The sequence below is a fragment of the Lithobates pipiens genome, unplaced genomic scaffold, assembly GCF_037356315.1.
Source record: "Lithobates pipiens isolate NorthernLeopardFrog02 unplaced genomic scaffold, aLitPip1_a1.2 Scaffold_28, whole genome shotgun sequence".
Lineage (NCBI taxonomy): Eukaryota > Metazoa > Chordata > Amphibia > Anura > Ranidae > Lithobates > Lithobates pipiens.
This window is the reverse complement of record NW_027507789.1, coordinates 209,002,641-209,029,776: the sequence shown is the minus strand read 5'-3', so window position 1 is coordinate 209,029,776 and position 27,136 is coordinate 209,002,641. Positions and strand designations below refer to the sequence as shown.

At 43.8% G+C, this 27,136-nt stretch overlaps 1 protein-coding gene across 1 annotated transcript; it reads left to right on the top strand.

The window, feature by feature from the left end:
* Positions 1-22,764, top strand: TNFRSF6B (TNF receptor superfamily member 6b). The gene is made up of 3 exons (XM_077460417.1): positions 1-201; positions 14,265-14,625; positions 18,591-22,764. The coding sequence occupies exons 1-3, from the start codon at positions 166-168 to the stop codon at positions 18,878-18,880; spliced, it is 687 nt and encodes a 228-aa protein (XP_077316543.1). The 5' UTR covers positions 1-165; the 3' UTR covers positions 18,881-22,764.
* The last annotated feature ends 4,372 nt before the right edge of the window (positions 22,765-27,136 follow it).

The following is a 27,136-nucleotide window of genomic DNA, read 5'->3' as shown; positions in this document are numbered from 1 at the left end:
AATTCTGTGTCAGTCTCTGGAGTTATGTCATTGCTGCAACATCTGCAGAGCTCATATGTGAGAATGTGTGCGACACCTAGCGGTGCGATGGGGCACTCATGCAGGTTTTATTTTTCTTTGCCAGACAGGTCCCTATAGACCCCTGAAAAGAAGAGACATTTAAAAATGGCAAAAAGAAATATGTACTCCTCTGGGCTAAAGGTAAGCAAATCTGATTTATTTTGATACTAGATACTTATTATTGCAATTTTCTCCTTTCTCATGATAGATTTTTTTTTTTCTTTTGCTACATTATCCAGCTTTTTACCTTTGCTAGAATGTTATATTCAAATGTTTGTGTTCATCGGTGGGTCCCTTCTCCTGTACATTACTGCTTCCTACTACTCTTCTAATGGAAATCACTGCTCCCTTTTTTTTTTTTACTGCAGATCACTGTTCCCTACTCCCTACTCCACTTGTACTGCAGATTACTGATCCCTACTTCTACTACAAACCACTGCTCCCTTCTCTTCTACTGTAGATTACTGATCCCTACTTCTACTACAAACCACTGCTCCCTTCTCTTCTACTGCAGATTACTGCTCCCTACTTCTACTACAAACCACTGCTCCCTTCTCTTCTACTGCAGATTACTGATCCCTACTTCTACTACAAACCACTGCTCCCTACTTCTACTACAAACCACTGCTCCCTACTTCTATTGCAGATCACTGCTCCCTTCTCTTCTACTGCAGATCACTGCTCCCTTCTCTTCTACTGCAGATTACTGCTCTCTACTTCTACTACAAACCACTGCTCCCTTCTCTTCTACTGGAGATTACTGCTCCCTACTTATACTGCAGATCACTGCTCCCTTCTCTTCTAAGGCAGATTACTGCTCCCTACTTCTACTACAAACCACTGCTCCCTTCTCTTCTACAGCAGATTACTGCTCCCTACTTCTACTACAAACCACTGCTCCCTACTTCTATTTCAGATCACTGCTCCCTTCTCTTCTACTGCAGACCACTGCCCCCTTCTCTTCTACTGCAGATTACTGCTCCCTACTTCTACTGCAGATCACTGCTCCCTTCTCTTTTTCTTCTGCAGGCTACTGCTCTCTACTCTGATTGTACCACAAATTACTGCTCCCCTACTTCTACTGCAGATCTCTGCTTTCTACTCCTCTTCTACTGCAGATAACTGCTCCCTTCTTTAACAGTAGACCACTGCCCTTACTCTGTGTGTACTACAAATGACTGCTCCCTACCTCTTTTTTTTTTTCAAATATAACATTTTTATTAAACACCAACTGAGGGAGAAATCCCAGCAATACAGAAAGTCAAAAGATAATGAGCATGTTACAGACATCTTATACGATAAAGTACTGAGTACCAGCAAATGTAAATGCGAGAATAACATAAAACAGATGTGTGAATTTTGTGACTACTAGAGTTAATGTGATCATCGCACACGTGGTTAATGTTGGCTGGCATTCCTCCCAGCTTTTTCCACTTTTCTCTTAGTACAGTAGTGGCAAGGGGGAGGTAAAAGAAAAGGAAAAGAAAAAAGGGGGGGGGGGAGAGGACAGGGAAATGGTGAGGGGAAGCGGTGAGGGGGCAGCAGCAGCCAGAGCGAGGGTGAGCACGTTGTGGCACTCTTGGGCTCAGAGTTGCATGCGTGTTTGAGTTGCCAGTTAGGAGTTCAAGAGAGAGGTTCCCTCATCTGGATAAATAGATATTCCAATTGGCCCAGGTTACTAAGTACTTCTCATGGTTGTGTTGCGCTGTGAGAACTAAGTCCTCTAGCTTACGTATCTCCTCCACTTTGCGCAGCCAGTCTGCCACCGTCGGTGGGCACTGCTGTTTCCAGCAGATTGGTATACATGCTTTTGCAGCATTTAAGAGATGTTGGGTCAGTGATTTTTTGTATCTTTTCATCTGGATTTTTGATAAATGGAGGAGGAAAAAGGACGCATCATCTGGAATCTCATACTCTGTGAACTTCTGGGTGATACGTCTAATCTCCTTCCAGAAGTTTAGCAGGTTAGGGCAAGACCAGAAGATGTGTAGCATTGAACCCTCTCCTTCCCCACAGCGCCAATATCGATCTGAGGTATTGGGGAAACACTTGTGTAGTCTGGAGGGGGTGAGGTACCATTGTGACATAATTTTATAGTTGGTTTCCTGTGTCATAGTGCATAGGGAGGATTTGAACGTACAATCGATAATTTTTTGTTGTTGTATCTCGGAGAATTTACAGTTAAGATCTCTTTCCCACTTCTCTAGACAGGGCAGATTAGGTCGCGTAGGTGGTGTGTTGATTAAGGCGTATGTTTTGGAGAGGGTTTTTGTTATCATTTCAGTACCTGAGGAGAGGTCTTCAAAGAGCATCAGTTGTCTGCTGAAGTTAGGGGGGTTGGATAATGAATGCAGGAAGTGGTGAAATTGTGCTGCTTTCCAAAAGGGGAGCTGATACACACCCGTCGGTTCTGTTAGTTCCGGTATAGTAGGCCAGCGCCCGTTTTGTACAAACTTCTCCTTAGGGTGTCAAACCCCATGGGTTGAAGGTCGGGTGTAAAATCAGGGTGTCCTAAGATTGGGTATAGAGGGGAGTCGTTGGAAGTGAGGGAAAATTGGATGGTTGCCTGTCTACTGTGGTGTAGAGTGGCACCTAAAAGAGGGTGTGTTTTCAGTTCTTTGGGGAGGGAGTCAAAGCACCAAAGCTTACCTTTTAGTGCAACGTCCACTTGGGCTTGTTCCACCTGCACCCAGAGTTTAGTCGCTCCGTTGCGCCTCCAGTCTAAAATGCGGCCCAATTGTGAGGCCAGGTAGTACTGTCTGACGTCTGGTAATGCCAAACCTCCCTGCTGTTTTGGCAGTGAGATGAGAATTCTTTTAATACGCAGCGTTTTATTGGCCCAGATAAATTGGGTGACTATAGAATGAACTTGTTTGAAGAAGGAATGTGGATGGGAAGGGCCTGGAGCAAGTACAGAAATTTAGGAAGGATGCACATTTTGAGGAGGTTACATCTGACCAAAACCAGGAGTGCAGTCCGCTACCCCACTTCTCCAGGAGGGCCCGGACCTTAAACAGGATGGGTGGAAAGTTCAGCTCGAAAGTGCGTTTGATATCTGTTGGGATGTGTGTACCTAAGTATTTGAGTGCTATACTCGTCCACTTAAAGCGAAAATGTGGTTGCATGGACTGCATGACCTGAGTAGTCATGACAAGTCCCATGGCTGTCAATTTGGAGAAATTTATCTTCAGGTTCCATAATGTGCCGTACGTTTCAAATTCTTTAAGGAGGTTTGGCAAAGATATCTGTGGATTGGTTAGGGTGAACAGTAGGTCGTCTGCATAGGCTGCGATCTTGCAATGGATGTCGCCTACTGTGAGTCCCTGAATGTCTGGGTTCAGTCTTATTTTACACAGGAAAGGTTCTAGTGAGAGCGCAAAGAGGAGAGGTGACATGGGGCATCCCTGTCTGGTACCATTGGAAATGGGGAAGTGGGACGAGAGGAGACCGTACGCTTTTACTTGTGCCATGGGGTTAGAGCATATTTTGCTTATCCAACCAAGCATCCTATCTCCTAGCCCAATGTGGCGGAGGACCGTGAACCTAAAGTTCCAATTTACTCTATCAAATGCTTTTTCAGCGTCGGTACTCAGGAATACACACGGAGTGCCCTTGGTTTTGGCTATGTGAAGTAGATTTAGAACTTTAATTGAGTTGTTTTGGGCTTCCCTGTTAGGTACAAAGCCCACTTGGTTGAGGTTTATCAAAGATTGGAGGTGTTGTGCTAGTCGGGATGCCAATATTTTGGAAAATTAAGCAAAGATATGGGTCTGTAGCTCCCGCATATAGTTGGGTCCTTGCCTTCTTTAGTAATTAGGGAGATGTGGGCTTTCAGCATCTCCCTGGGAAAAGTAGCTTCGTTGCCAGCTGCATTGAAGAAAGTCAGCATTCGTGGGCCTATGATGGGGAGAAAATTTTTATAATATTGGATGGTAAAACCATCTGGGCCTGGGGCCTTGCCTGGTTTCATGGTCTTGATGGCTGTCTGGAGTTCCTCTATGGTAATAAGTGACTCTAGTTCGGCTCTTGTTTCCGTGGTGAGCGAGGGCATATGAGAGGACTTTAAGTAGTCATCAGTGGCTACTTGGGGGGGGGGGGGGGGGGCGATGTGTTTGTCAGGTTGTACAGCTTAGCATAGAAGTCCCTATACGCATCTGAAATATGTTCTGGTAAGGTGACCCTCTGGCCGTTGGGTCTTGTAATATGAGGGATGTAGGATGCTTGTTTTTGTTCCTGGACTGCCCTAGCTAAAATCTTCCCACATTTGTCACCGGATTCGTAAGCAGTCTGTCGGCATCTCTGTATGGCTGCCTTGGCTCTATAGTGTAGTCGGATATCTGCTTGCATACCAGCCCTAACTCTGTCTCGATGGATTGTGATGGGGCATGTTTATGGCGGGCTTCCAAGGATGATAAGGCAGACAGAAGTTTGGCTAGCTCCGTGGCTGATTAACAGCCCCCTGATCACTGTTTTGTTGGCTTCTGCCAGGATTTCTGGGATTTGGAGGAGGCTCTCGTTTAACCGCCAAAACCTCGAACGGGGCACAGATCTCCCTGAGAGTGCATATTCGATGGTGATAGGAGCGTGGTCTTCCTATGGAGGAGTCTATCACCGGGTGTAGTTGACTATGGGGTACCAGGAAGTAGTCTATTCTGGAGTAAAGTTTGTGATCGTGAGAGTAAAAAGTGTAATCACGTTCTCCAGAGTGCATTAGGCGGCAAATATCAATTAGTTGCGCTTTGTGGAGAGAGTTGGCTATTTGCTATGTGATGGAGGAAGTGAGGAGTGCCCTGAGGATGTGTCTGAGGATGGAATTAGAGGGACATTAAAACCACCCTCTAAGATCAGTTGGCAGGTTGTAAATGCGCTAAGTTTGTCAAGGACTCGCTTAATAAAAGAGCTCTAATGTTCGTTGGGGGCATAGACCGATGCTAGCGTTAGAGGTGTCCCGCCCACCAGTCCATTTAGGAACATATAACGGCCTTCCAGGTCTCCCAGCACCGCCTGGCATTGCCAAGGGATCTTGCTCGAGATCAGTATAGATACTCCCTTGGTTTTAGCTGCCGGGTTGGTGGAGTGGTAGACTAAGGGGTAGAATCTATTTTTGAGGAGAGGGAATTTGTCGAGTTTGAAATGGGTTTCCTGGATGAAGGCAATATCTGCGTGAGATTTCCTGAGATCATTTAATAGCATACGCCTTTTTTCCGGAGTGCTTAGGCCCTTGGCATTGAGGGACAATATTTTTAGAGAGTCCATCGCTCTGGTTGCAGGGGGTGTAGGAAAGGGAAAAGGATGCAGGATGAGAGGGAGGGGGGAAAAGGACAGTAGAGGGGGAGGGAGGGATGAAATGAAAGTGTAGTCTACCCAAGGGTAGAGGAGTGTGTCCTTCTGTTGCTTAGTAGGGTGGGAATTTATATGCAGGTCACAACTATTAGGCCGCGTACACACGCGGGGACTGTTCGCTCAACTTTGTCCGCTGAACAGTGTTTCGGCGGACAGTCCGCTCGTGTGTGGGCTTTCAGCGGACAGTTTCAGCGAACAGTCTGCTGAACAAAGTTTTTCGGAATTTCCGAAAAACTGTCCGCTGAAACTTTGTTTCAGCGAACAGTCCCCTCGTGTGTAGGCTTGTTCGTCAAACTAAGTTCCGCGCATGCTCAGAAAGGATTTACACGCCGAAGTTTGCATTGCAGTGTATAGGACGTCGTTTTCTAGTCCCGTCGTACGTGCCGTTCACGTCATCGCGCACGGTTTCAGCGGACTGTTCGTTCGTCGTGTGTGGCCAAGTCCGTCCATGCTAATTTTGAGCGGACTGTCCGCTGAAACTGTTTGACGAACAAAGTTGAGCGAACAGTCCCCGCGTGTGTACGCGGCCTAAGACCTGATTACTAAGGTAGCAAGTATAAACTTGTATAAACACAATACCTCTTTAAAACTGGAGGTTTGCGTGGGCCTAGGTGGGGGTGGTTTTGGACTGTGACTGGCAAAGAAAGGGGGTCCCAGCCCTCCCACCCATCCGACCAAGGGTTTAAATTGTTTGTAGCGTGTTCTAATACCTTTGACATATTGTTTCAAAATACAAAGTGAGGTAAAAAAGGATGTGAGGACCTCGAATAAACTAAAAGGAAGAAACTATGCAAAACTGATTCAAACTCTCGGTTTGAGTATAACAGTGGTCAGTGCCAAAAAACATTCACCCTGATCTCTTAAATCAACCATATCCGCTCTATTTCTGTTCTACTGTTGCCTCACATATAATTGTGTCTCCATTGCTTTTCGGAGGGAGGGGGGGAGCACTGCCCAGAGCGTTGTCTCCCTGCAGTTCCTGGTTGGGTAGGCTCGCTTTTCTACTGCAGATCACTGCACACTGCTCCTACTGTAAATCACAACTCCCTACTCCTTTTCTACAGCTAATCATTGCACCCCACTCCTATTTTAGATCACCGCTCCTTTTTCTTCTACTTTTAGATCACTGTTTTCTTCTCTTCTCTTCTTCAGATTACTGCTTCCTATTCCTATTTTACTATAGATTACTGCTCCCTACTGCTTCTGCAGATCATGCCTCCCTTCTCTCTCTTCTACTGCAGATCACTGCTCTCTACTCATCTTCCACTTCAGATCATTGCCCCCCATTCCCTTTTGTTCTGCAAATCACTGCACTGCCCCTACTGTAGATCACTGATCCAATCACTGCACTCTGCTTCTATTGTAGATTACTGCTTTCTAGTCTTCCACTGCAGATCACTGCTCCCCAATCCTACTTCAGATCACTTGCTCCTTACTCCCCGTTCTACTGCAGATCACTGCACCATACTCCTCTACTACTGATCAATGCACCCTGCTCCTACGTTAGATCACTTCTCTCTACTCTTTTATTGCAGATTACTACTGCTACTGCACATTACTGTACTCTACTCCTCTTTTAAAGCAGTAATTAGTGCACCTTACTCCTCTTCTACTGCAGATCATTGCTTTCTTCTCCACTTAAACTGCTTATTACTCTTACATCTGTTCTAATTCATAACACTGCTCCCTACACCTCTTCTAATTCATATCACCAGTCTGTCCTCCCCTCCTACTCCAGATCACTGCTCCCTATTCTTCTTCTCCTGCAGATCTCCACATCCCACTCTTCTACTGCAAATCAATAATCACTGCTCTTCTTTTACTGCATATTTCCGGTCCTTTCTCCTACTGCAGATCTCGGCTCCCTATTCTTCTTCTCTCGCAGACCACCACTTCCTAATTCTGCTGCAGATCATTGGTCCCCAGTCCTCTTTTGCTGCATCCCACTGCTTCTTACTCTTCTTCTGTAGACCACTGCTTCTTACTCTTCTTCTGTAGACCACTGCTTCTTACTCTTCTTCTGTAGACCACCGCTTCTCACACTTCTTCTGTAGACTGCCACTTCATACCCTTTTTCTGTAGACCGCCGCTTCTTACCCTTCTTCCTTAGACCACCCGCTTCTTACCGTTCTTCTGTAGACTGCTGCTTCATACTCTTCTTCTGTAGACCACCGCTTCTTACCCTTCCTCTTCCTCTGTCGTTTCTTACCCTTCTTCTGTAGACCTCCGCTACTTACTCTTCTTATGTAGACCACTGCTACTTACCCTTCTTCTGTAGACCTCCGCTTCTTACCCATCTTCTGTAGACCTCCGCTTCTTACCCATCTTCTGTAGACCTCCGCTTCTTACCCATCTTCTGTAGACCATGCTTCTTACCCATCCTCTGTAGACCATGCTTATTACTCATCTTCTGTAGACCATGCTTATTACTCATCTTCTGTAGACCATGCTTCTTTCCCATCTTCTGTAGACCACCACTTCTTACCCATCTTCTGTAGAACACAGCTTCTTACCCATCTTCTATAGACTGTTGCTTCTTATCTTCTTCTGTAGACCACCACTTCTTACCCTTATTCTGTAGACCAACGCTCAATGTTTTGTGAAAGTTAATGGCGGCCCTATAACTCCCCCAGCAATGTTTTACTTTGGCAGATAACAACACCTCTGTAGGTACTAAAAAATATATCAGGGAAATCTTGCACTGCACAAATGGAAAAGAACAGAAGGGCACAAACGCCCAGTGCAATTATCTCAAGCCCTTTATTAAAAGATCCAAAATATACTCACAAACCAAAATGGAATAGTAGCCTATCATAATACAGAATCCAGAAGTCCACACTCCAACCTCATTGGATCATACGAGTGGCAGAATCAACTAACGGGTCTCAGGGGACTGGCCTACTTCCTCAGACCATTGCTCTGAGCAAGGGTGGCAAGTCCCCCGAAATGTGTTGGGTGTTTACACCATTTGTGTGATCCCATGAAGCTGGAATGGTAGGGTATCATGATTTTGGGAGACTGGCCCCCTTCCTCAGAGCAATGGTCTATATCTGTTATCCCATTCCAGATATGATCCTCCTGATGAAGCGGTAGAACCCCGCAAAACATGTAGAGGAGGAACACATGTCCCATGAGGACCTACTATACCTCTTGTCTCCACCTTTTGGAGTACATTAAGTATTACACACATGTATAGACATTCTTGTATTTTAAGCATTCTTATGGTATGAACATTGTGAATGATGTTCCTATCTATATTTGGATATCTTGTTTTTATCTGTTTGTACAAATAAAACATCCTTATTTTACCTAATGCAGCCTTTCTCAACCTTTTTACCCCATGGGGAACCCTTTAAAATAATTTTCAAATCTCTGGGAACCCCTAATAAACCCATTCATTGGGGGTCAGTGGGAACAATTCCCCTTTCTTTGGTGGTCAGTGAGAAGAATGCCCTTTTGTACAGTGGTGGTAAGAATGGCCCTCTTACAGAGAGCTATCAAGATCATTGGTGTCATACCACTGGCTCCTACAAGTGGCATTGGCTCAGAAGTATGTAGGCACCATCAAACAGGAGGTAAATCAGCCACAGCTCAAGGAACCCCTAGCCACCTCTGGAGGAATCCCAGGGTTCCACGGAACCCTGGTTTAGAATGGCTGACCTAATGTGTATTCTGTCCAATTGGTACCGAGATAGTCCATTCCCTTATTCCTTGGAGACCAGTGTGGGGAAGTGTCTCCACCCCAGGAAATTTGTTATTGGCAAGATCAATAGGTGAAAATAAAAACGCAAAAATAGGAACACAGCCACAACATTTAAGGATTTGTATGCTGCAAAATATTACATTTCATTCTTACAGTTCTTGGGTTTGGATAGACTTTTTTAAGCAGTTTCCTTTACCCTTTCACCAAAAATGGGGTCACAATGGTTTATTCTTTGTATAGTAGGTGGGTATAAATCCATCCCTTGCTAGCATCCCCTACTTGGCAGTGGAGATGCCATAGAGCCCAAGACTCTGGGCACCACCTTTTGTTGTGGGGCAGCATTAGGTGTAGCAGCCTGCATGCTGCTAAGGAGAGGGTCCCTAGGTACTATTTACTACATGCACACTTTTCTGGACAAAAAATTGCTGAGTAATATTAGCTATCCACGTGCTTGGGGTTGGAAAAAAGTTAAAGTGAAGTCACAATATCCACATGCTTTGTCGCCTACTAAAATAGCTTTGCAAATTAAAATAGAACAGGAACGAAGTCACGCGTCAGTAGCTCTTCCAACCTTTAAGAGATTGAGCAACATTATCGCATGTCATAATGTCACTTGTTTGTAAGTAAGCATAAAACAAATGAGGGCGTATGTCAACATTACCTAAACTTACCTGGAAAAGTGTCCTTTGTTTACTCAGCTTCTTCATGTGAGCTCCAACGTAGCCAACCTTTGTGGTTGTCAAGGCTTAAAGGGGTTGTAAAGGTAAATTTTTTTATTTTCTACATAGGTTCCTTTAAGCTTTTGCATTGTTGGTTCACTTATCTTTTCCTTCGATTTCCCTTCTAAATGTTTTTTTTTCTTTGTTTTCTTTGTCTGAATTTCTCACTTCCTGTTCCTCCTCAGTAAGCTGTTCAGTAAGCTGTTCTGGCTGACTAACCACCAGCTCGGATGATGGTGAGAAGTTTACTGAGGAGAAACAGGAAGTGAGATATTCAGACAAAGCAAAAAAACATTTAGAAGGGAAATCAAAGGAAAAGGTAAGTGAACCAACAATGCACTAGCTTAAAGGAACCTATGTAGAAAATAAAAAATTTACCTTTACAACCCCTTTAAGGTTTATTTGTATTCTTGTGTTTTTTGTCAGCCAGGAATTTTCTTGTAGTTTGCTGGCATTTAAGAATGCAGAAACACTATTGATTTTCATCAGACTTTTTTTTTTTTTTTAGGCTATTTCTCCCTCTATTTTCATCTGCTGATCCGGCCAGTAACACACCTCCTGTATTAACAGTAATGGAATGTGTGATTGCACTGCCTCAAAAATATGGTGAGGCTATAACTGAAAAGTGACTATAAATGCTTATATAGGTAAATGTATCATAAAGAGAAAGTGCCAGTGCAAAACAAATCCTTGAACAAATACAAAAGTAATACTAAAAAAGTTCAATACAATAAAATATGAATAATAAGGCTTCTTATAAGCAATACAGAAAGTCTCTATTTTGTATAGTGCTTCATAGAGGTGACACCACAGTGTTTCTGCAATTTCCAACTTGTGCTCCTTCTACCAGCTGAAGTGCAAGCTCACCTTCATAAATAGACCCCAACGGGGTCAATCAAGCATAAAAGCAGGTCAATCAAGCATAAAAGCAGGTCAATCTGTTGGACCAAACTCTGATGTGCAGGTTCCCTTAGAACCGATCAGATTCCGACGAGAGACGTTTTGGAGAAGGAATCTTCACGGCCCAAAGTTTGGTCCAACAGATTGACCTGATTTTATGCTTTATTGACCCCGTTGGGGTCTATAATGAAGGTGAGCTTGCACTTCACCTGGTGGAAGGAGCACAGGTTGGAAATTGCGGAAACACTGTGGTGTCACCTCTATGAAGCACTACAGTATCTCGCAAAAGTGAGTACACCCCTCACATTTTTGTAAATATTTTATTCTATCTTTTCTTGCGCTCCTCCACATTCCCTTTGAGGATGCCCACAGATGCTCAATAGGGTTTAGGTCTGGAGACAAGCTTGGCCAGTCCACCACCTTTGAGGGGACAGCAAATTTACACTGTTATACAAGCTGTACACTCTCACTACTTTACATTGTAGCAAAGTGTAATTTCTTCAATGTTGTCACATAAAAATGTGAGGGGTGTACTCACTTCTGTGAGATACTGTATATGAAATAGAGACTTTCTGCATTGCACAACTAAGAAGCCTTTTTATTCATATTTTATTGTAGTGAACTTTTTGGTATTACTTTTGTATACGCTCAAGGATTTATTTTGCACTGGCACTTTATCTTTAATCTGTTATCTTTTATCTGTTTAACTATATAGTCATTTTATAGTCACTTTTTAGTTATCACCATATTATTGAAGCAGCCCAATTACACATTTCATTATTGTACTGTGGATGTGGGAACATATTTGGTGATTGCAGCAGCTGTAATTTGTATACATTGTCGTCACTAGGTGGCAGCACGCTACTACCCTTTTTTAAACCTCCTGTCATCTGGAGGGTGTTCTGTAGACAGACTGCTTACAGAACGCCCCCCAGAAACATAATATCCTGCTTGTGTGATTGGCTCGCGGATTTTCCCAGAAGTCTACGCTCAGATACAAGTCAGATTTTTCGGCATCCCCTCCAACAAAAATGTCATTTTTGGTAATATAGAATAGGAAATCACATCTAAAGGGATGCAAACCCTACTTCATTAGAGCCCTGCAGGTGCAGCAGCTGGTTTGTTACTGTCCACTCCCAGGACATGGACACACAGGGATTTCTGCAGAATAACAAAAGGTGGGAATCTGCAACAAAGTTTGTTAAAGTTTGTTAAAATCCTTGTAATGTACAGAAATCACACAGAGGAGAATGTTTGTTTGTTTTTTCTCAAGAAAAGTGGAGTTACACTTTAAGCAACAGATTTTTGTTCCTTTTGGGATAAGGGTTTTACATAAATAAATAAAAGTTGATCAATGTAAGCAACCCTGTCAGTAGTAAATGGTTTGTCTCAGCCGTCTAACTGCTGCATCTGCAGGAGAGCTTGCCCAGTTGAAAAACATCAAAATCAGGATGAAAATTAAAGCAAAGAAAGCAAAACAAATTAAATAGAAAGAAAACGAATGCAGCCATTATATTTAGGAATTGGTAAGCTGCAATATAATGATTGGTTGCTTTCGGGTTTAATAGAGCTTCATGAACTCACGAACAATTGCTCAGATTACTTACATCAAATTGACTTCTTTCCAGGGGCGTCAGGAGGGGGTGGCGAGGGGTGGCTGAAGCCCAGAATGTGACCCCGAAAAGCCCAAAGTCTATGGAATGCTGCATTCCATTGTTAGCCCCGAGCGTTGGCTAATTTCGGCCGCACTCGCTAAGAGATCGCTCCCCTGCGGCCAAAATTAGCCATAGCAGTCGAAAGTGGCCGAGTGCCGCTTGTCCCGCCTTCTGGAGCGGGACGTGTGACGTGACGTCCATCTTAGCCTGCAGGCTCCAGAAGGCGGGAACGCTACATCCCCACTCGGGCGGGCGGCTCGGCTCGGCTCTCCTCTCCCCAGTGACTGACTGCCTGCTGTGACCGCACACCACGACTGAGCTGAGGTAGGTCAGACACAGAGTGTATGTCAGTGTCAGTGTGTGTAGGTCAGGCAGGTCAGTGGTCCGTGTATATAGGTCAGTGTATGTAGGTCAGGCAGGTCAGTGGTCAATGTATGTAGGTCAGGCAGGTCAGTGTATGTAGGTCAGGCAGGTCAGTGGTCCATGTATGTAGGTCAGTGGTCAGTGTATGTAGGTCAGGCAGGTCAGTGTATGTAGGTCAGGCAGGTCAGTGGTCCGTGTATGTAGGTCAGTGTATGTAGGTCAGGCAGGTCAGTGGTCAATGTATGTAGGTCAGGCAGGTCAGTGGTCCATGTATGTAGGTCAGTGGTCAGTGTATGTAGGTCAGGCAGGTCAGTGTATGTAGGTCAGGCAGGTCAGTGGTCCGTGTATGTAGGTCAGTGTATGTAGGTCAGGCAGGTCAGTGGTCAATGTATGTAGGTCAGGCAGGTCAGTGTATGTAGGTCAGGCAGGTCAGTGGTCCGTCTATGTAGGTCAGTGTACGTAGGTCAGGCAGGTCAGTGGTCCGTCTATGTAGGTCAGTGTATGTAGGTCAGGCAGGTCACTGGTCCGTGTATGTAGGTCAGTGTATGTAGGTCAGGCAGGTCAGTGTATGTAGGTTAGTGGTCAGTGTATGTAGGTCAAACAGGTCAGTGTATGTAGGTCAGGCAGGTCAGTGTATGTAGGTCAGGCAGGTCAGTGTATGTAGGTCAGGCAGGTCAGTGGTCAGTGTATGTAGGTCAGGCAGGTCAGTGTATGTAGGTCAGGCAGGTCAATGGTCAGTGATGTAGGTCAGGCAGGTCAGTGTGTGTAAGTCAGGCAGGTCAGTGTAATGGTCAGTGTCAGGCAGGTGCGTTTATTCAGTAAGTCACACATCCCCACTGCCCAGGCCAAAAAAAAAGCCACGCCCCCCCCCCCCTGGTTCTTTGACTTCGGGCTGAAGCCCCTGGTCTTTTTGCCACCTAGCAACGCCCCTGCTTCTTTCGCACATATAAAAGAAATAATTACATTTGAAAAAAATCTGCTTACTTCAAACAGATACACCTAAAGTATAACTAAAGGCCAAACTTTTTTTTTTTGTTAGTTTTGGATAGAGGGAGGGATCAGAACCCCTATCAGTTTTTATTGCAATCTGTGTCCCCATTAGGGAGATCCCCCCCCCCCCTATATTTGTCCTTTTAACCATTATCATTGAAAGTAAAAGAAAATCACAAATTTTGGGTTGTCCCCAGAAAAGTAATAGAGGGGGAATCTTCCAATGGTGACACTAGTTCTGGTAACCTGGGGGTCTTCAAGGAATTCCTTTAATTTTCAGAGATTTCCTCTCACTTCCTGTTTGGCTATGGAACAGGAAGTGAAGGGAAATCTCCCCAATGGGACACAGATTGGGGGGGGGGGGGTGATCTCACAGGGGTTATAACCCTCCCTTACTCTGTCCAAAATGAAAATGAAAAAGTTTTGCCTATAGTTCTACTTTAAAGTGGTCTGTTTTTTTTCTTGTTATATGCTCCTGCTGAAATTATTTGGGATAAACTTGTTGATTGTTTTTGTGTTCTTGTTTTTCAGCTGTCTTTGGCCCTGTTTCTCCTACTTGTGGAAGGGACGTGCACAGTTACCCCAACCTATAAGTGGACAGACCAGGAGACTGGAGAAGACATCACATGCCAGCAGTGCCCTCCAGGGACCTTTGTGGCCAATCACTGCACATCCACGAGTAGGACGGACTGCCAACCTTGCCCGGAGCATCATTACACCGCCTACTGGAATTATGTGGAAAAATGCCGCTTTTGTAACGTTATTTGCGAGGACAGGGAGCAGGTCAAACATGAGTGCAATGCCACCCATAATAGAGTCTGTGAGTGCAAGCCGGGCTTCCACTGGCACTCTCATTACTGCGCCAAGGATTGCAGAAAATTGACAATTATTGGTAAGTTATGACTTTACTGTGTATTTCAGGGCTACAGAAGCAGCATCAATGTTGTTATGCAGAAAATGTCTCAGCCTCCCTGAATTTTTATTTTTTTTTATAATCCCTTGCAGACAGTTTAATTGGACTCTTCATTGTAGGCAGGTCTATGCCTTTCATTTTATGATTCCATACCGGGCAGTTTCACTCTTTGAAAGCCACAGTGTTATTATGCTCTCGCCCTCGGATGGTCAACTGTGTCCAGTTGAAGTGTTTGGTCCAGTTTTCAAGGTCTAAATTGTGGTGGTCAACCATGGCCTGAAGAGTTTAGTCCTGAAAAGCTGGCCAGGTCTCTGGTATAGCTCATTGGGCCACCGGAAAAGAAAAGAAAAGATGGAGTGTAGTAAATTGCTTCATGAGGGTAAAAACCAAAGAGAGTGGTTCCACAAGTATGAAGAAAGGAGATAAAAGATGACTTACATCTACTGAGGCTGTGGTCACCCAAATGGGTGGGAAACACACAACCTTCCAAGGTGAAGAAAACCATGTAGGATCAAGACGGTCACTCTCTATGCCTTGGAGGTTTCCATAGTTACATAGTAGGTGAGGTTGAAAAAAGACACAAGTCCATCAAGTCCAACCTATGTCCATCCTTGATTCTTTGTGGGATTCTCAGGAAGGTATAAGGGATCAGTAAGAGAAGTCTGCGAGATAAAAAAGGCTTGTTGGTGGTCCGATTGGCAGAGGCTCCCAAAGTTGTATTTCTAAGATTGGGTAGGAGTCGTCTATTTTATTGAAACCTCGAATTCCTTTATTTCACAGACTCCTCTTGCACCCACTAGTCCAATCTTTGTTGTCAGCTGGAAAGAATACTGCACAGTTTCTGCTGGCCACCAGAACTATTAATATTCTATAATAGTAGTTCTAGGATTCCCCAGCTTCGCCCAGAAATTCTCGCCCAGGTGAAGCTTACTGCCCATTTTTTTGCATTTAGTAGAAATATAATGCCTTTCTATTGTCTAGTTGCAGTATATGGGTTAATCCTTGGAGTCCATTTACTATTAGTATTTACTAATAGTTACATACATTCAGTTGGGCTTGTTCTGTAATGCTTGCTGAAGGCGTTTTGATACTCCTCCAACAGTTTTGTAAACTCTAATGAGCATTAGGAACATTCCCTGATACTTAAAGCCACGCAGGTAACTCTATTGCTTCAATCCAAAATGTCTTCCAACACATTGGCCAAGATGGGAGGCATCAAAATTTGTGAAACAACCCCTTTACATATTCCAATTCCCATTGTATCTGGGACATGTGTTAATACTCCGAGTGGCACCCATGCGTGTGCATTTGTTATGAAATTGCTAGGGGATACAATGATCTGGATAAATAGGAACCTTCGCGATCTGAGGTGTAATCAATGACTCCCTTTTGGTGTGAGTAATTTTTTCTGTAAAGTGTTACTTCACCTTTACAGAAAAAAACGTGCACCAACCCCACCACCGTGGACCGTGCACCATCCCCACCACCCTTGGTTCCCGCTATACTTACCTCTGAGGTTGTTGAGCTGTCAGTGCCCTCGCAGCCGGTTCAGCGGTCCAGGGATTTAAAATCCCCGCTCTTCTCTGTACAGCACTTCTGGGATGGACCAGAGCGATTCTGATTGGTCAGCGACTTCACAGTGAATTGCTCTGATCCATCGTGGAACCACTGCACACAGCAGAGGAAGAAGACTAAGGGGGTGGGGAGAGGAGTTCTGTGTTCACCTTTTTTATTTTTTCTGTAACATTTTCTAACATTTTAGGTAGCATCATAGGTGTGCACAGCTTATTGCATTAGCGTGTGCACCCCAAAGTTTAAACACATGTGTGTGCACATGTATATTTACCGACGGTGTCAGTAGAGCAGTGGATGGTGTCAGTAGTTTTTATTTTTATTATTTTACTTTTTGCAATTGTATGGTTTGATTTATTTTTTTACTTTTTTAGTTTTTAGGAGCCCATTAGGGGGCTTTGGTTAAATATCAGGAGTCTAGACAGGGGTAATCTGCCCCACACAGGGTGTTCAGGGTGTGCCCAGGCACCTATGAGTAGCATGTCGTAATATCTGTTATTTGCAAACGGTGTATGATTAGTGAATTGTCCTACTAAAAATTGTGCTCCTGCCCTTGGTGTCTTATAGGAAGTTATAATCTATTACAGTGATGGCGAACCTTGGCACCCCAGATGTTTTGGAACTACATTTCCCATGATGCTCTTGCACTCTACAGTGTTGTTGAGCATCATGGGAAATGTAGTTCCAAAACATCTGGGGGCCAAGGTTTGCCATCACTGCTCTAGAAGGTTATGTTGAGGTAGGCCAAAAAAAAAAAAACAGAAGCCGGTCCACTAAATCAGTGCAAAGCACTGCAGAGATTTCCTACAACAGAAGGTATCCACATGTCACAATTAGTGGTGCATCGAAATGAAAATTCAGCTGCCAAAACTGAAACCGAACATTCAGAATGCACTTGGTTGCAAACCAAAATGTAGAGTTTTTTTTTTTTTTTAATTAAAGGAGAAGTACAGCCAAAGCTTGCTTGGCTTTACTTCTCCTGTGCATCACAAGAGTGCAATCTGTTCTGTACTCCTGTTACCCGCTTTCAGCAGACAGCGGGGCTGACGTCACAGAGCCGGTCAAGGCTGGGGAAAGATTGCGACCATATGGTCGGAATCCGATCAGATCCCTTGACCGGCACCCTGCCCAGCCTCTCAGCGAAGCGCTGAGAGCCTGAGCCAGCCACTCCCACCCCCTCCGCAGCTCAGAGCTCCTGTGAGCACAGGGGGGGGGGGGGGTGTAGGCGGTAGAACAGAGAGCCCGTGAGTGACAGTCACCAGCTCTCTGCTCACAGAGCACTGAGAACTGAACAATCAGCAGTTTTCACATCAGTTCTGATGCTGCATCCACCTAGGTAAGTATGATTCTGAAGAAAAAAGAAAATCCTCAACTTCTCTTTTAATTAATGTGGCTGGCGATTTTTCATTAATGTGGGAAACAATTTTGCATTGAAGTCACTATTGGGGGGGGAGCATTTTTGCATTGAAGTCAATGGGACACAATTTTGCACTGAAGTCACTATGGGGGGGGGGGGGGGTGGGAAAGCGTTTTTGCATTGAATTTAATAGGACATGATTTTGAATTGAAGTCACTAGGGGTCGTTATGCATCAAAGTTAATGGGACACGATTTTGCGGCACAACCTAAGAGGATAGTGCCAAAACTCATACTGTATAGCCGTTGGCCATTGTAGGCTTGTTGGCCATCGTCAGTGCAGTGCATGTAAATTGTGGTTATGGAGTAGGGTTTGTGACCAGCAGAAAGGTAGACCCAACAGGTTGTGGTGAGGTGGGCCAAGATATTTTTTTTTCATAGGAATACATTTTCCAAATTTATTTATTTGGTCATGGATTATGGATTGGTTAAGGCCTGGATTATTTCCTAAATGTAGATAATATAACTGGATACTAACATTTATAGGTAAAGTTAATCCAGGAAATATCCGATTGCTTCTTGGGGGATAAAGAAGGAATTATTTCCGTCGCTGGAGTTGGATCATGCTTTGCTGGGACATGTTGTCCACCTCTGTGGATCAACTGTGGGTATTGGATTGTGTATATAGTATTTTATAATTTTCCCTTTTTATTGGTTGAACTGGATGGACTTGTGTCTTTTTTTTCAACCAGACTATGTAAATCTTGGGGTCTAGTTGGAGTATATTGGCGAGTCTCTGGTGCCCATTGGAAGTGCATGTCCGCGCTCTGCCTATTAGGAAGCGTTTGTTACCATTCCCTCACACCCGGGTGGAAAAAACGATAACCCAGAATTTGATGAGCAACTCATATTTTGACCAGTCTGTGGTGTTTGGGGAAAGAATACTGACCTTCCCAAATGTGAAAAATGACAATGTTGACGATTATTTTAACTTCTCTCGATTTTTTTTATCAACAGACGATCCAGAGTGCGATAATGAAGTGATCGAATTTGTCGCACACCAGAATTTTACAGTGGAAAACTTCCTCCTTCTGCAAACTGCGAGCCATAAGAACAGAAGGCCGGTCACCCCTAGACAGATCCGCCAACTGCTGAAAAAGATTAAAAGTTCAGATCCTGGTCAAGCTCTTCTTCCACAACTGTTGAAGATTGTGAAAGCCTCCAACATGACCCACTTGGAGAGGGTGCTGAAAAAGAGGTTCATACATACCGGAGAAGATAAGTACATGCTGCCAGATCCTCAATAGTGCTAAGAGTGCTGGAAAACATACCTGTTGTATTGGTCCCGTTTATTGACTATCCAGCAAGATGGCTCGTGCCAACGGTTCAATCTAGGCTGGACCAAACCCAGTAACCAGGAACGCGGTTACCGAGGGGGGGAAAAAAAAGACTCTGTAGCAAGATGGCAGTTGCTGCTGGAAAATGTGTGGCAGAAACTTTATACTCTATGAGTTAAACTGTAACTATGGACAGAATTAAAAATGACAAATAGGATGCAGTCTGTCGCTAGCATTGACGTAGAAGTTTTTGTATTGCTGATCCCCCCCCTCCTTCCCGTAACATTTGATCCAAAAAATGTTTCCACTTCCTTTAACATGGCGACAACGTTGTTTGTTCTGTAGTAAAATCTCACTGCAACATTGTTACCCTAAGGACAGGGTAGCTTTGGATGGACTCGTAATTTTAAATGGAGCTTTACCCCCCCCCCCAAAACACAAAAGTCTATGTTGCATGTATCTCCGCATGCACATCCCTGAACACCCTTAAAGCTGAACTCCAGAAATTCTGGTACTTTGGAAAAACTGTCAAAACTAGAATTCCGTCGGATAGCCCGATCGTGTGTGGGATAGTCCGATCGTTTTTCTTAAAAAAAAAAATCAGACGGACCTAGAAATAGAACATGTTTCAAATCTGTCCGACGGACTCAATTCCTATCGGGAAAACCGTTCGTCTGTGTGCTGGTCCGATGGACCAAAAGACGATGCAAGGGCAGCTATTGGCTACTGGCTATGAAACTTCCTTTTCTAGTCCCGTCGTACGTCATCACATTCAAAGCGAATGGACTTTTGAATGGACTTTAGTCCGTTCGTGTGTGGGCAAGTCCGGTCGTTCGGAAGTCCGTCTGACCTTTTCTGGCGGAAAGTCCGGTCGTGTGTACGTGGCATTATACTTACCTGCCCTGTGTAATAGTTTTGCACAGAGCAGCCGAGATCCTCCTCTTCTCGGGCCCATCTTCGGTGCTCCTGCCCCTCCCTCCAACATACTATGGGGGCACCTGAGCCGAGCCACAGCTCCTAGTGTCCATCCAGACACAGAGCTGCATCCTGGCTCCGCACCCTTTCTCTCCTCATTGGCTGACTGAATTTGATTGACGGCAGCGGGAGCCAATGGCACTACACTGCTGTCTCAGCCAATGGGGAGGGGAGTCCTAGGCAGCCAAGACATACCTGCAACATTGCTGGATCTAGAGGGACCTTAGGTAAGTATTGGGGGGGGGGTGTGGGGGGCTGCTGGACACAGAATGCTTTATATCCTAATGCATAGAATGCATTAAGATAAAAAAAAAACCTTCTGCCTTTACTATCACTTTAAGTCCAACGAGGTGCCTGCCACCTTGTAGACTTATCTCTATTATTCACATCTGACAGGTTTACTGTGCTCCAAAAAGATTACTTTAGGAGCTCCGATACTGCTTGCTAGGGTCTCAGCTCATTCAAGAGCAGACTTTCTGGAAATGCTATGCCCACCCCCTCCCCTCTTTCTGCCCATTCACATAAGCCGTTGTATTGTATGAACTCATTCACACAATACAAAGGCTTCTATGAATGGGCAGCAGAGGGGAGGGGCTGGCATAGCTTCTCTGTGTGTGCTTCTGTCCTCTCAATGAGGTGACTGCCACCTTGTAGACTTATCTCTATTATTCACATCTGAAAGGTTTACTGCTCTCCAGAAAGATAACTTCAGGCTTCAGAACACTGCTCGGTGGGGTCTCAGCTCCTTCAAGAGCAGAGTTGCTGGGAGTGCTATTCCCACCTCTCCCCTCTTTCTTGCCATTCACAGAAGCCTTTGTACTTTGAACTCATTCACACAATACAAAGGCTTCTGTGAATGGGTGGCAGAGGGGAAGAGTTGGCATAGCTGCTCTGTGTGTGCTTCTCTCCTCTCACAGCCAGAGTGCATCCTCCGGGAGTGCAATAAACCTGTGGTAGAGATACAGTAAGTCCCGGAAATGACATGTACCTAATTGGGCTTAACTCATAGTGTGTATGCACTTTTTTAAAAAGTTGTTGAATTCTTAGAATTCAGCTTTAAGTTTTTTGTACATTCAAAGAGATTTTGGAAACTTGCTTTTTTTTTTCTCCCACTTCATGGCCCTCAGTAGGCACTGGTGATATCACCAGGGCCTCACAGCTGCCCCCTGAGAAGGCTACATCAACTTCCAGGGAAATCTTACTGGGTTACGCACATGCACTGTAGGGGAGCTATCATGGTTTTACAAACCCTGGCAGATCTTGACACATGCATGCTCAGTACAATACATTTACCAATCTCACGCATGCTCCATAAGGGACCTGGCATGGTTTGGTATAGTATAACAAATCCCTTATGGCGTATGCATGAGATAGGATCACGCACCGCACAAGATAGGGCGCTTTTTGCTCTTTTTTAATAACACACCACACCAGGTCTCCTAATAACCTCAATGAAACTGGCAAGTCACTATTACTGTTTATTGCTTTTTCAATTAAGGTTGCACTGCTGTTGTCAGTCATATTGGGAAGAGGTCAGATTTAAGTAGAAGACAAACACGTTAAAAGCCCAACTTTATCTCACGTTTTTCTAGGAAGTGAAACCATTTTTTTTTTTTTGGGGGGGGGAGGTGGGGGTTGGAAAAAATATATATGTTTTTTTTTTTTATTTTGGAAAAAACACCACAGGCAGTGTTATATGGTTTCTTCCAACTGTAACTGCCACTTTTGCTGGACAGCTTTGCCTGTTACAGGAAGTGGAGATGTTACGGGATCTACTGGTAGGATCAAAAGGCAACAAAACTATAGACACAGGAAACTCACTGCGTAAATACTAGTGACAGACTGCATCATATATATATATATATATATATATATATATATATATATATATATATATATATATATATATATTGTCCATAGTTTTACTTAAAGTATAACTAAAGGCAAAACTTTTTTTTCAGTTTTGGATAGAGTGGAGAGGGATTAGAGCCCCTTTCAGTTTTTTTTGCTGTCTGTACACCCCCCCCCCCCTTAAGGAGATTCACCCTCTCTGTTTGTCCTGTTTACCATTATCATTGAACATTTAAGTAAAAAAAAATCCCAAATTTTGGGTTGTCCCCAAAAAAGGTAACAGATGGGAAATCTTCCAATGGGGGACACTAGTTCTGGTGACCTGGGGGTTCGCAAAAGTATTTCCTCTCACTTCCTGTTTTTGCTATGAGACAGGAAGTAAAGGTAAATCTCCCCAATGGGGCACAGATGTCAAAAAATAAACCAACAGGGGTTTTGCTATATAGGTTTTGCCTATAGGTTTACTTTAAGGTTTACACCCTAAATCCTCCAACCACACTCCACTCCTACTGATCCATTTCCAGTGGAGTCCTTCATTCTGTTTATCCAATAGGTCTGCTTTTTACTTTTCTGTTCATCAACTGCCAAGTTCCTAACAGTCGTGCAATATGACGCAACGTCAAACATTCTGAATGAGAACTATGATGTATGGCAAAAATGTCTTTGTTTCTCTGTTCTTGATGAATGATGAAGATGATGATGAAGATGATGATGAAGATGATGATGATGTTGTTGTGTGTTTTCAGTCATATTTAACTCCACTTTTGTCGATCGGTCAAGAGACTCTTTCACTGTGTAAGGGATTGTTGAACTGAGTAATTTCCCAGGAAATACTAGTTACAATTTCCCTTTTTTGTATTAAGTACTAAGTATTAAAAACAAACACAAGTAAAAAGGATTCACCTCACAATTATTTATTATACCTTTCACCCCGTGTAGTTTGAGAAGAGATATTTTTTAAGTTATTTTGCTCTGTAAATTCTGACAAAAAAAGTTATTTTTTAAAAATAAAGAGTCTTTTTATTTTATTCTTTTTTTTCTTATGCCTTTTTATTTGTGGTATTGATGGCGAAAAAATAATAATAATCAGGGGTTGTAACCCTTTCCTATTCTATTCAAAACTGGAATGGAAACAATTTTTGGCTTTGGATATACTGAAGCAATAGTATACACTAAATTGTCAAAAGCATTGGGACGCCTGCCTTTACATACACACATTAACTTTAATGGCATCCCAGTCTTAGTCCGTAGGGTTCAATATTGAGTTGGCCTGCCCTTTGCAGCTATAAAAGCTTCAACTCTTCTGGGAAGGCCGTCCACAAGGTTTAGGAGTGTGTTTATGGGGATGTTTGACCATTCTTCCAGAAGAGCAGGGTGGGCCAACTCAATATTGGACCCTACGGACTAAGACTGGGATGCCATTAAAGTTCATGTGTGTGTAAAGGAAGGCATCCCAACACTTTTGACAATATAGTTTATATACAGTTAGTAATTACAAAAACCTGACACCATAGTGCTAAGGGATTCTTAGAAAACTTAGGACTGTGGTAGGCGATGACCATCAGCAGCATCCAAGACCGGTATGCACCGTCAATGCTGCCCTGAGCCCTCCTAAGATTGGGGAATCTTGAAATAATATGAGTAAAACAAAAGGGTGAAAAGGCCTAATGCATTACCACCAACACTTAATTAGGCAATTGAAACCAATGAGTGCATACTCGCAATAGCCAATGGCTAAACTAGCGTTGTATATATACCCAGGTGACAAGATGGTCTTCTAGAAGATGGAACTCACACGACCATGACATAAGCCAGACTTGCCACTGATGCATTTCACGGACAAGCCCTCTTCTTCAGAGCAAAGCTAGTCCGTCTAATAGATTCAGATTAGCAGCAGTGACTGTGTCCGTGCAGCCTCTGCATCCCAATTAAAGAGGAAGTAAAGCCTCTTAAAAAAAATACACTCTTCAAGACAAAGGCATAATGAGCTAGTAAGCATAGCATACTATTTTTTGTGAAAAAAAAAGCATAGCATACTAGCTCATTATGAATTACTTGCCTGAGATCGAAGCCCACACATCGGCTCTCGTTCACCTCCTCCGACTCTGCCATCTATCCCGAAGTGACTTCCGGGTATCTCGGCTCCGACTCTGTGACTGCACCATAGACATCACTGCCGCTACTTCTGCAAGTATCTCCTAAGCCTTAATCTAGGCTTACCTGCAGGTTAAAGTGGTTGTAATGGGTTTACAACCACTTTAACATGAATGGGACTGTCTGCACAGTGATGCGCAGAATACCTGTACCTCCCCAATTGGGTAAACACAATTGTTGCACAGGGGTAAACTGTAGTATGCCTGTGTGAAGGAGACCTTATTGTCAATGTTTCGATGGAGCTTAGTTGTCAATACTTTGTAAGTGCACCAATTATTGCATAGCACATAGAAACAAGGCTAAATGACTCAACTATGCACAGAAACATAGGAACCGGGTGCAGAAAAATGGCAGTAGGTGCTCTGGACTGATGAGTCGAAATGTGAAATATTTGGCAGTTTTTTGGGTGAAGGGCTGGAGAACAGTACAGTAATGTGTTGGCTGGAGCCAACTGTGAAGCATGGTGGAGGTTCCTTGTATGTTTGGGGCTGCATTTATGCAAATGGAGTAGAATATTTGGTCAGGATCAATGGTGTCCTTAATGCTGAGAAATACAAGCAGATAATTATCCATCGTGCCATACCATCAGGGAGGCGTGTGATTGGCTCCCCATTTATTCTGCAGGACAATCACCCCAAACATACAGCCAATGTCATTAAGAATTATCTTCAGTGTAAAGAAGAACAAGGAGTCCTGGAAATTATGGTTTAGCCCCCACAGAGCACTGATTTCAGCATCATGGAGTCTGCCTGGGATTACAAGAAGGCACAGAAGGATGCAACAGAAGAGAGAGAGACAGAGAGACTACAAATTAAACTCGGACATAGGACAGAAATCAGTGGATCAAAGACTACCAATTAGCCAGGCTAGTTAACACCTAGCACAACTAGATTTATTAGCAGCCCTGTTTAGGACCAGGATGCTACAATCAGATCTGTGCCTTGCAGAAATCCTGTCTCTGAGCTCTTTAGGCAGTTCCTTTGAACTTGTGGCTTTTGCTCTGACACAGTATGCATTGTCAGCTATGAGGTCTTTTATCTAGAGGTGTGTGCTTTTCCAAATCATGTTCAATCAATTTAATTTACTACAGGTAGACTCTGAACAAGGTGTAGAAACATCTCTGCAATGTTCAAGAGAAATGGGAGGCACCTGAGCTAAATTGTTGTTGCAAAAGGTCTGAATACTTATGCCAAGCACACAGCCAAGACAATACAGGAGTGGCTTAGGGACAACTCTGTGAATGTCCTAGAGTGGCCCAGCCAGAGCCCTGATTTGAACTTCATTGAACATCTCTTGAGAGACCCGAAAATGGCTGTCCACAGACGGACTCCATCCAACCTGACTGAGCTTGAGAGGATTTGCAAAAAAACGATGGCAGAAAATCTCCCAATCCAGGTGTGCGAGGCTTGTCGCGTCATGTCCAAAAAGACTCAAGGCTGTAATTGCTGCCAAAGGTGCTTCAACAAAGTACGGAGTAAAGGGTCTGTACCTAACTACACGTGATATTTCACCGTTATCTTTTTAATAAATTCACAGACATTTCTAAACTTCTGTTTTCACTTTGTCATTATGGGGTACTGATTGTAGATTAATGAGAATTAAAAAAATGAATGTAAAGAACTGTAGTATCAGGCTGCAACATAATAAAATGAAAAAGGTGAAGGGGGGTCTTACGTTACAATACTTTATGAATGCACTATACAGTATATGCGTATATATTGGAAAATTTCCAATCAAATACTTAATTTTCCTTTCCTTATGGACTCCGTGACAGCATTTGTTTGGATAGCTCCGCCCTCAATCTTGCCCCCACAGGAAACCACTCCCATAAATTTAATTTATGAAAGTCCATGGCCACGTTCCATAACTAACTTATTCATGACACTGGAAGGGTGTCAGAAACCATGAAATCAGACCGAGACAGAAGTACAGTTAAATCACACTTGTTTAATAATAAAAGTAAATAGCACAAAATATAGCCAGAGTTGAGGAACCGCAACGGATAGTCAGACAAGCCAAACACCAGGGAGCCGGCTACGAGCGTAGTAAAACAGCAAGCAAGATCTGGAGCCAGAAGGGATGTCAGCCAAGCAAGTCTTTTAACAGGAATGCAGGAGAGCGTCTCTGTGATGTTGACCAAGGCAAAGGCAGAGATCCTCTGGGCTGGACGGCTTAAGTAGGCAGGACTGACGAGCAGGATATCATCAACAGCTGAGTAACTGTGGAGAGATAGGAGCTGGCAATTATCCGACAGCTGAGCGGCCAGCTCACAGAAGGAACGGCTGAGCCCAGCCCTGACAAAGGGGACACCCTCTGCCATGGAGTCCACCTAGGAAGGAATATTACAGTAAGTTTTTGATAGGAAATTTTCTGTTTTCTTGACAGACTTCATGGCAACATACGTTTGGGAACTAACTAGCCCAAAAAAAACAAGGGTCAGATGCCGAAAAAAGTAGGGTTTCAATCATAGCACTTAGCTAACTGAAACCTCATGAATAGTATAAGGAAGTTAGCTAAACCTCACAATGAGTCAGAACAGCCTTAATGGAAGACATGTCATCCATCTACAAATAACTTTCACAGGGAGCCCCCGAAGCCTACGCACTCCTGGTTGAGTGCGCTGTCACTACTTCGGTAGGAAACCAAGCCCTAAGCTCTATAAGCCTCATGGCTAGCTGGAATGGCATCCAGCAATGATTCTGGTTGATATCTCCATGCCGCTGGTTCTGTTAGAGAGTGAAAATACTGTATGTCCTACAACTCTGAGCAAAAGCTATAGCTTGTGAGCATGCTCGAAGTATCCCACTATCCATGGCATGGAACCAGTTATCATTAGTGGTCCTGCATATGGGGTGAACAAATCTTTTATTCTCATAGGATGCTGAAGTCACCTTACAGCCCAGTATAGATATAAACACTACCCGTACTAGGCAGAATGCCAACAAGGATAATACATGCAGATCTGGACAGACTAATGCTCCATACACACGAGCAGAATTTCTGTCGGAAAAATCTTGGATGGTTTTTCCGATGGAATTCCGCTGAAGCTTGGCTTACGTACACGGTCACACAAAAGTTCTCTGAACTTTCGACCGTCAAGAACGCGGTGACGTACAACACTACGACAAGCCGAGAAAATGAAGTTCAATGCTTCAGAGCAGGCGTCAAATTGTTTGAGCATGCGTGGGAATTTTGCTCGTCAGAATTGGTATAGACGATCAGAGTTTCTGATTGTAACTTTTTCCG

Bases quoted from the DNA above. Each gene is read 5' to 3' on its own strand.
- TNFRSF6B (XM_077460417.1), top strand. From the start codon at position 166: ATGGCAAAAAGAAATATGTACTCCTCTGGGCTAAAG. The intron at 202-14,264 runs GTAAGCAAATCT...CTTGTTTTTCAG, and splicing joins TGTACTCCTCTGGGCTAAAG to CTGTCTTTGGCCCTGTTTCT. The intron at 14,626-18,590 runs GTAAGTTATGAC...TTTTATCAACAG, and splicing joins CAGAAAATTGACAATTATTG to ACGATCCAGAGTGCGATAAT.